General features: G+C 42.9%; 2 protein-coding genes across 5 annotated transcripts in view; one reads left to right on the top strand and one right to left on the bottom strand.

Annotated features, from left to right (window-relative positions):
• The window catches only part of LOC138164885 (mesoderm induction early response protein 1), a 485,607-nt gene that overhangs the window by 370,962 nt on the left and 105,237 nt on the right, over positions 1 to 9,408 (top strand). The gene's annotated exons all lie outside the window — the stretch shown is intronic.
• LOC138164880 (dynein axonemal intermediate chain 4-like) overlaps positions 1 to 9,408 on the bottom strand; it is a 62,664-nt gene that overhangs the window by 13,831 nt on the left and 39,425 nt on the right. For all 4 annotated transcript variants that reach the window (XR_011169208.1, XM_069092813.1, XM_069092815.1 and 1 more), the window contains 2 exons: positions 7,723 to 7,809; positions 4,535 to 4,686 (listed from right to left, as the gene is read on the bottom strand). Coding sequence is in view for 3 of the 4 variants with exons in the window: in XM_069092813.1 (XP_068948914.1) it covers positions 4,535 to 4,686; positions 7,723 to 7,809 (239 nt within the window). In the remaining variant the exon portion in view is untranslated. The remainder of the gene's footprint in view (positions 1 to 4,534; positions 4,687 to 7,722; positions 7,810 to 9,408) is intronic.

Below are 9,408 nucleotides of genomic sequence, written 5' to 3'. Positions count from 1 at the left end.
CCCAATCCTATTTCCCTACTTTCTTTAGCTTCTATTTTGAAAATGGACATAATTCAGGGAGCCATGATTTCAATAGGAGCAATGGGGCAAGAGGTCCCCTACCAAGGCAGATTGCAACCTCTCCTTATTAGGTCTTCATGGGTTACATGGCCCTTTTTAAAGAAATCATCAGCTGGTAGCTAGTTTGGGGCTGCTGAGCCTCTCTGAATTTAATTGACTCACTCTCACCCTAAAAGCTCACTCCACTCCCAAGGTCCCTTTCTCTGATTGGCCAATTCCTCCTCCTACACTGTCCCTTTTAAAGAAGTGGTACAGCCAGTCATGTGCACACCTTCTTCATCCCTCTCTGAGCTCTGCTTCTGATGCTCCAGTATTCTCCCCTATTCCCCGCCCTTCTCCTTCCTCTCCCTACCCTTTTAGCTCCCTTTTCTGCTGTGTTCCCCACTACAACATAAGCACCTTGAGGGAAGGGATTGTCTTTCTTCTTTGCTGCTATTTCTTTTCCCAGGCTTTAGCAGAATCCCTGGCACTTTGTTGTTGTTTAGAGGACCAATGACATCAGGAAGGAGAGGTCATGACTTAAGAGTAAATTTGGATTTAAGTGAGGAAGGGCTGTTCAGAGTCACCAGCCTCACTCTCTCCTCCAGAGCCATCTGCATCCAGTGGCAAGATCAGGATGACAGAGATGATCATAGGCACAGTGGGAGACCTTCACTTTTTTAGGCTAAGGTCTTCCCCAGGTCTCAGTCTGACTAAGGCAACACCCATTCAGTGATTACGGCTAGGTAAGAAATGAGGCAAAGAATGGCCTCTTTTACCTAGCCAAAAAAGAGCCAAAATCAATCCAGGAGGGGAAGACAATCAGAGTTTTGGGCCAAAACAGAAACAACTGCTATTTACAAACACTCTAAGCCATCAGAATCCAAACAATGACCAAGTGAGGCTCGGCCTGGGACCTACTGTTGGCCAGTCAATGAGAGCCAGAGACATTTGGGTTTAAGAAATAATTCATAAAAAATAAATCTAGCCAGCAATAAAAAATCACATTCCTTTGAGCAGAGTACCCACATGTAAGGGTATGATGCCCTATGTAGACAGTACATCTAGATGAAGTATTTTATTTTACCCTTACAATAACCCTGTGAGGCAGGTAGGACAAATACTATCCTCCTTTTTACAGATGGGAAAATGAGGCCCACGGTCACTGCAAGTTGTTAGCAATCCCATAACTAGAATCTGGTCTCCTGACTCTTCACCCCAAGATTCTAAGAACTGCTAGTTGAAGATAAGCCAATGCTGTATTATACAGAATTAAGTAACTGCCACCCTGGATCTTCAGAGGAGTTACTTTTTATTAATGTCCTTGGTGAGGCCATGATGCTGCTGACCCTAGCCACGTGGTGGGTGATGTGGTAAAATACAGAGATTTCGGATGGTACAGAACATCCTCGGCGTTCATGGATTCCGGGAGTTAGTTACGGACTGAGTACTCGACCCACAGGCCTGGTGATCCCCAGTTATCATGGCATTGCAGAACTACGCAATACCTCTACTCATGGGATCTAAATAAGAAACCACTGCCCATTGGTTACCAGCAGGCCAACGGGTGGGCCCGGTCTGGAAGGCCTGGAAGTTCTCTGGATCTTAACACCGGGTCAGGACTCCCCTGGTGACCTATAAGCACTTCTTTCCCAGGATGGCCGGTGCATGAATTTCTCACCTTCTAAAGAGGATGCAGCTGCAGCTTAGGATTGAATGACCTGCCCATTTCTCACATTTTTATTAAAGATCATAACCCGAGGGCCAGAGCTTGGCGCATAATAACTGCTTAATGCTGGCCAAATGCTAAATCACCTCCAGGTCCTGATGAGGCTTTGGAGAAGAGCGTTCCAGAAGGTGAAATGTAATGAGTTAACCATTACATGTTTAAAAGAAATGCAGTAACTTTCCACAAAACAATCAAACAAATGTACAAAACAAGGGATAAAATCCTTCCTCGATCCCCCAGGCTGAACCAAGGTAGCACCAAAAAAGAAAGAAGGTGCCTTATGCCACTTTCCAGCCAGGTCAGAAATTCTCTCAGATTTGGCCCTGTTTTCCTTCTTTTTTCTTCTTCCATCTGGTGCTGCTGATTTCCCTCAGCCTCCCCATGCCATGACCAAGTCTGCCATCTTCCCAGTGGGAGGCACAGACCTTGTTTCCAGGGTTTTACTATTGCAAACAAAACGGCTAGAAGTATCTGTGTTCAAATTCATGTTTTTGGGCTTCACATGTCTGTAGAAGTGTACTCACAAAGGAATTGCTGATTCAACATGTATGCTTGGTTTTATTACTCTTATTCAATATCACACATGATTCTTTTTTTTTATTTTGAAGCAATCGGGGTTAAGTAACTTGCTCAAGGTTACACGGCCAGTTATTTCTGGGTGTGGTGCTGAGTGTCTGAGCCCAGGATTCGATCTCCAGGTCATCCCGACACTGGAGCCAGTGCTCTTACTCGCTGAGCCACCTGGCCGCCCCCACACATGATTCTCAGAAATGTTTACACTGGTCTATCATGCTATCAGCAGCGTGACATAAGTATGACTGCTTCCATGACTCATGGTGAATTTTGTCTTTTTTTAATATATATGCTTTGCCATTCTAGTGAGTGAACTTGCTATGTTTTTTTTTTAATTACATTTTATTTTTTTTCAATCAGCAAAAACCGGTCTTCTCTCCCTCTACCTCCCCGCCCTCTTCCCTGGCACACAAATTGAGAGTTAAAGAAAAATAAAACCTACTGCAAACATGCAGAGTGAAGCAAAACAAATGTTCACATTGTCCATGTCCAAAAAATACACATATACATGTATGTATGTATATATGTATGTATGTTTAGTGTGTGTTTGTCTTTACAAAATTATTAATAAATTACATTACAAAATTACAATATTATAAATGTATGTGTATGTGCATATATGCATATGAATATACATGCACATACACACTTGCTCTGGTGCTGTTCACCTCACTTTACACTAGTTTATAGAAGTTTTCCCAGGTTTCTTTGCAACCATCCGCATCATCATTTCTTATAGCACAAAAGTATCCCATCACATTTAAATACCATAACTTATTCAGCCCCTTCCCAACTGATGAGCCCCCAGTCAGATTCCAATACTTCGCTATCTCAAAAAGTTCTCTGTGTATTTTTGTGCAGTTTGTCCTTAGAGCTTACTTTGGTTAGAGATTTGTTTTGTTTCATCCCTCCTTCAATCACCCCTTTCCCCTTTCCATCCTATTTTCCTGTGGAGTGAATGTATATTTCTGTATCCATCTCTATGTACTTATTCTTCATTCTTTTAACCAGTTGAGATGAGAGTGAGATCCAAGCATCACTCAGTCCCCCACGCCTTCCTCCTTGTCTGCATAGACTTCCACTTGTGCACCCCACTTATATGAGATGATTCTCCCTCATCTTCCTTCCCCTTCCTCCAAGCATTCTTCTTCACCTCCTTTTCTATTCTGTTTTACAATCACCCACCCATGACAGAGCCTCTGCCAGGCTTTCGGTCTAATGAGATTCCCTCTAAGGCCCCTGATGCTGACAGCTCAAAGGGGACACAGCTCTCATCTTCCCCTATGTGAATATCCACAGCTTGTCCTTGTTTAGTCCTTTATGATATCGTTCATCCAGTTTTACTTTTTAATTGTTTTCTTAGCTCCTGTTTTGCAGCTTCAGTATTTCTCTGAAGCTCTGTTCCCTTCATTAGGGACGCTTGGAAGTCCCCTCTCCATTAAAGTTTCATTTTCCCCCTGTAGGATTATACTCAATTTTGCTGAGCAAGTTACTATTCCTGACTGTACACCTGAGGTAATGGCTGGCAGAGTTGCCCTCTGGCCCCTGTCCCTGCACTGGCCCTGAGCCTAAGCCTTGCTATGCCACATCTGGGGCCCTGTTGCCCTGGTGCACGGTCACTGCCTGGGTGCTGGTGTTTGCTCCTCAGCGTTGCGCCTGGTCGGACCCATTCCCAGCGCTCACAGACCTCTTTGTCTCTCTCCCTGTGCTGGCCTGGCCTGGCTAAAATGACTCCTTATTACTTTTTCTTCGATTTCCGGATCAGAATCCAGCCTGGTACGTTTTCTAGATCTCTTCTGGAGAGTTTCCTCAGGGGCGGGGTGGGGTTTGCTGTATTTCTTCTTCTCATGCCATTTTCTCCAGATGCATTCCGATGAATAAGTTAATCAAGGCAGAAATTATTCTATCAAGCTCAAAATCCTCATTCTCAGGTCACTTTGCAATCTAGCCTTAGCAGCCATCTAACTCAATGAGACACTGACAGTGAGGGCTACCTGCTGCCTTCGATTTCTTTAGCTTAGTGCTAAGGTTTGGCAGTGAAACATCGAATGTGCTGTTACCCCTGAATGCCTCCCCAGCCCCTGAGCTCATCCTCTAACGAGGAGCCTAAATGCTGACTCTTACATTTGAATGAGGGCAGAGCAGACTTCACCTGTTCTTTATACCAAGAGTAAGCTCTGCCTGGAATCTCACCTACTGTCCAGGACGGGAACACTACTGTTGCTCTGCACATTGTAGATGGCCACGGTACCATTGTAAAATCCAACAGCCAGAAGGTTCGGGGATACTATTGAGAAATCCACAGATGTCACCCCATGGAGACTCGTATAAACACGTTCTGGCCACTGAGCAAAAGAAAACAAGGCTGTGGTTAAGATAGTTGTATTGTCTTATCACTCAACTACTACCTGAATTTTAAAAATTGGTAGGTGAGCAATTGCTATAATTTTTAAAAACACTTTTAAAATTAGCAAAATCTATTTTTTTTCTTCCTATAAAAATAACAAAAGAAAAATAGAGAAAGAAGGGAGGAAGGAAGGGAGGAAGGAAGGAAGGAAGGAAGGAAGGAAGGAAGGAAGGAAGGAAGGAAGGAAGGAAGGAAGGGGAAAAGTGAAGAAGGGAGAAAAAGAGTAATTCCTTCTAAGAAGTATGAACAGTCAGGCAAAACAAATCCCTTCATGGAATGTGTTAAAAAAACAAAACAAATGAAATGCTTCATTCTGCACACTGAATCCATGGCCTCTCTGTTAGGAGGTGGATAGCGTGCGTCACCATTGACCCTCTAGCATCATGGAGGATCACTGTATTGAACAGAGTTCTCCCAACCTTTAAAGCTATTTTTTCAGTGTTGTTATTATTACCTAAAGTACTCTCCTGGCTCTGCTCATTTCATTCGTCATCAATCTATACAAGTCTTCCAATGGTTTGCTTTTATAATATCAGGGTATGGAATGAATTATTTTTCTGGTTAAACACAAGTTCACACAAGTCTTTCCCCGTCTCTTTGAAATCATCTTTTTCCTCAGTCTTGCAGCACAAGAGTATTCCATTCCATTCACTAACCAGCATTTGTCAAGTCATTCTAGGTATGTTTCTAAAATTTGTGAATTTTATAATTTTGCAAATTTCTAAACTGTGAAAATATCTTTTTCCTCATGTTATCAATGGTCTGTTTTGAATGAGATATTCCACAGGCATCTCAAACTCAACATGTCCAAAACAGAGCTCACTGTCTTTCCCAGGCACACCCTCCCAGCTAGGGTCCTAGGTTTTCTGAAATGAAAGTCTAGAGCTTACCTCAAAGATATGTCCTTACCCCCATTATGCCTTAACTACCCCTACCATTATCACAAGCTTCCTGTAAATCAAAGTAATAACCTTCTTCCTATTGCAAGTCAACCAGTCATAAAGCATTTATGAAGTACCTACTATGTGTCAGCCATTGGGGGTAGAAATACAAGAGTGAAGGGATGATGCCCTGGAGACACTGGAGGAGACAACAGGTACAGCCAGAGATAAAACCGATAAAAGATGGTGGGGATGGATGTGGGGAACAAGCAGCTGAGCAGTCCTGGAGAAGGTGGAGCTTCGGTGGAACCCTGAAGGAACCCAGGGATCCCCTGAAGTGGAGGTGAGCAGTGAGCATGCTCCAGGGAGGAGAGCTAGCCATGGGGGATGGAGGAGAAAAGCAGTGGGGGCTTGTCACCACAGAGGGGCTGTAGTGAAGAGGCCTGGCACGAAGGCTGCAAACAGGGATTTGGAGAGGCGACCCGTGCAGAGAAGCCAGCATGCTCACTAACACCTCTGTCTCACCATCCCCCACATGGGCCCACTAGTCCTCAGCAGCATTTCCGCCAGCTCCTTCCATGTGGGTCCTGGTCACCTGCCTCGTCTCCACTGTCCGGCTTCCCTGGCTTCTCTCTAGGTCCTGCCTTCTAGAAGAAGCCTTTTACTGGTCCCCTTAGGGCTGCCACCTTCCCTCTACTGATCAGGCTGGTTTGTACACAGTCACTTGCATGGCTTCTCCCCAAAGAGTCCATGGGCTTCTTGAGGGCAGTGACCCTTGTTTACCTTTTTCTGTATCCCCAGTGCTTAGCACAGTACCTGGTATGTAGTAGGTGCTGAATAAATGTTTATTGACTGACTGACTGCTCTGATAAGAAGTAAATGCTACTTTCCTTCCCTGTATGGAAGCTGTTTGCTAAGATAGAGGCAAAAAGAAAATTGACGTCAAAAAGAATGATCCCATCATCTTATTTTCATGCATGACATGAATGGGTGCAGTAATAAATACGCTCGTGGTGGCTTTTAAAAGAGCAGGACAATCTCCCAAATAAAACACAGCCCGATCTTTGTTCCTATGTAATTCTGGGCCCAGCTCACTGGGCCTATAAAACGCTTGTCCTCAGGGTATGGGTGGGTGTGTTCACTTGCTAAGATCTGACCATCCAACCATGACAGCCTGATAACGGATATTATCCATCCATTTGGTTTTTCCTGTGTGGATGGTTAGGACCAACACATCGGAGTCCTCCCTCACTCAAATCAAAGTCAACTGCAAGTCATGTGATCCCTTTGAGAACAAAATACAAACACAACAACCCTGAAGAGATCCTGTGGGGCTTCATGTGATCGGGATGCTGTCATGCTTAAACAGGAGGGTCTGGAGCACCTCACCATCTCTGGAAAATCCTTTTGCCTTGTGAATCCCATAGTGTACATATTCTTAACCTGAGGTCTGTGGACTCTTTTGTTAAATAAATATTTTAGTATTTTGATAACCATATTTCATCCTTATTTCATAATAACAACAAGAGGGGAAAGAGAATAAGCATTTATAGAGTGCCTACTATATGCCAGAACTGTGTTAGCACTCTACTGGTGTCACTGTTATCACCACTTTGTGGATGAGGAAACAGAGGGTAAAGGGTTTGTTGCATAGCTAAAAATCCTGATCAAATGATGCACTAGCCAGGCTCAGCTGGAAGCGACTGGGGTTCTTCCCTGCCAAATCCCAGGACACTTTTTGACAAATTCAGGAAACCTAAAGTCATTTCCTGAATCTGCCATATCACTAAGCAGCTGTACCAAATGGATTACTGAGTCAGGGCAGGAAGACTAGAAAACAAGAGATCCAGAGCAGCCCAAGCACAAAAGAAACAGGACTTTCAATGGCTCCATTTGACTTCCACAATTAGCACAGATCAGGAGAAATAAACAGTGAACTTCGTGAAAAATGATAAATGTATGGCAACTATTAAAGATTGGATCCACAGAAAATGAATGTAGGGAAATCTCCATTTGTAATCTCTTAGATATAGGAATAATGTCAAGTTCTAATAAAGCAAATTAAAAAATGCTCTTCTCGCCCTTGGTTTTACCATAGGATTCTTGAGTGACCAACAGCAAGCCAGTCCTCTCTTCTGCTCTCTAAAGCCGAACTGCCCATAACCAACAGCCAACAGGTCCTGAAAACCAGAAGGAGAGATTTAAAAACAAGACGCAGCTGGCACAGAAATATGGCCAAATGCATCAGTCTTTTAAAGAGCTGTTTTGACAACTGCATTGGCTTCAGTCATGGTAAATAAGACTTTTTTAGATGTCTTAAAGATAGAAGCATAAGTCCTTGTAAGCATAACAAAGTTATTTATATTATAAATCAAAAAGCATTTAGTAAAAGTTGTGAGTCACTTAAAGAAATAGTCACAGAACATGCCTAGAATATTTGCATATAAAAGTCATGCCCCTCCCCCTGCCCATGAGCACACACTCTGACATTTGCACATTCAAACTCTCAATTTCATAATGATTCATCATTTCCATTTGGAAATCTAAAAACTGAATTTGAACAGATTCAAAATGTGACGGGGCCCTTATTAGACATCAGAGATGGCATACAAAAAATGTTTCTTGCAACACAAAGCCATATAAATTATGTATAAAAGAGGTCTAATTGAAGCATTCACATTGGTTATGTGAGTTTCAACACAGATGATCAGTTTCTAATTTATAATAACTGTAATAGAAGATTCTATAGGCATAAAACACCTTTTATGTAACAATTCCAAAATAAGACGGCTGTTTTGGGGGGCTGTCTGCTCCCCTCGTCTCTGGACTGTGGGGACCTTGGGGAGAGAACTAGTTATGTCACTGGGCTGCCATGACACAAAACATTGGGAAGACTTCTCTTCTGAAAGAACCTGATGGGGCATACAAGAAAATCCATCTCTTTGCTTTGGAGGGAGGGTTTTTCATCTTTTTTGTGGGCAGCAGTCCAGGAAAACCTATGGAGGATCCCTCCTAAGAATCCTGGTTTTAAATGCATAAAACAAAATAGAGAGTATGACAAAGAAAATCAATATATTAAAATACAATCATCAAAATATTTCTTTTAAAAGATGTTCCCAGAGTCCAGGTTCGAAGCCCTTCCAAAACAAGCCTGGAGTGTTAGCATCCACTCTTTGGCCTACTTCACTCATCAGATATGACTTCACGGGATTCTTCCAAAAAATAAAACTTCTTTTCAAAGGACAGAAATGTGCCCTGTTTCAGGCTCCTCAGTGACCGCAATGCTCTGGTTCATGTGTAACCCACAGGCATTAGTTAAGCTTTTACTATGTGTGGTAGCAAGAAGACAAAGAGAAAAATAAAATACCTGTCCTCCCGTGGCTTACATTCCATGGGAGGGAAATGAAATCTAAAAATGTAAGTAAAGATATGTGCGAAGTAAATATGCTGAAAGGGACTGGAGGAGAGTGGAGCCAGAAGGCTTCAGATAGGCAGCAGGTAGCACTTGAGAAGAGCTTTTGGGAAGGCAGGGATTCTAAGGAAAGGAAGGGTATTTCAAAAACAACAGACAATCTAGGCAAAGACCCAGAGATGGGAAATGAATTGTGTCACAAAAAGCACATAATTATTTTGGCTGGGCCACCAATTACATGAAGGGAAAGGGTTTCCGAAAATGCTTTAGGGTTCTTTTCTTCTTTTGGGAATGTAAAGGAAGCACTGCTGGAACAAGTATATTGCTCTCCAAGGGGACTACTTTGAAGGTGGTAACACAAATCATC

This window comes from Petaurus breviceps, unplaced genomic scaffold (assembly GCF_028583685.1).
Source record: "Petaurus breviceps papuanus isolate PSGF00001 unplaced genomic scaffold, PetGlider_PUasm1.0 207, whole genome shotgun sequence".
NCBI lineage: Eukaryota > Metazoa > Chordata > Mammalia > Diprotodontia > Petauridae > Petaurus > Petaurus breviceps.
The sequence above is the reverse complement of the archived record's forward strand: the minus strand, read 5'-3'. Positions and strand labels throughout refer to the sequence as shown.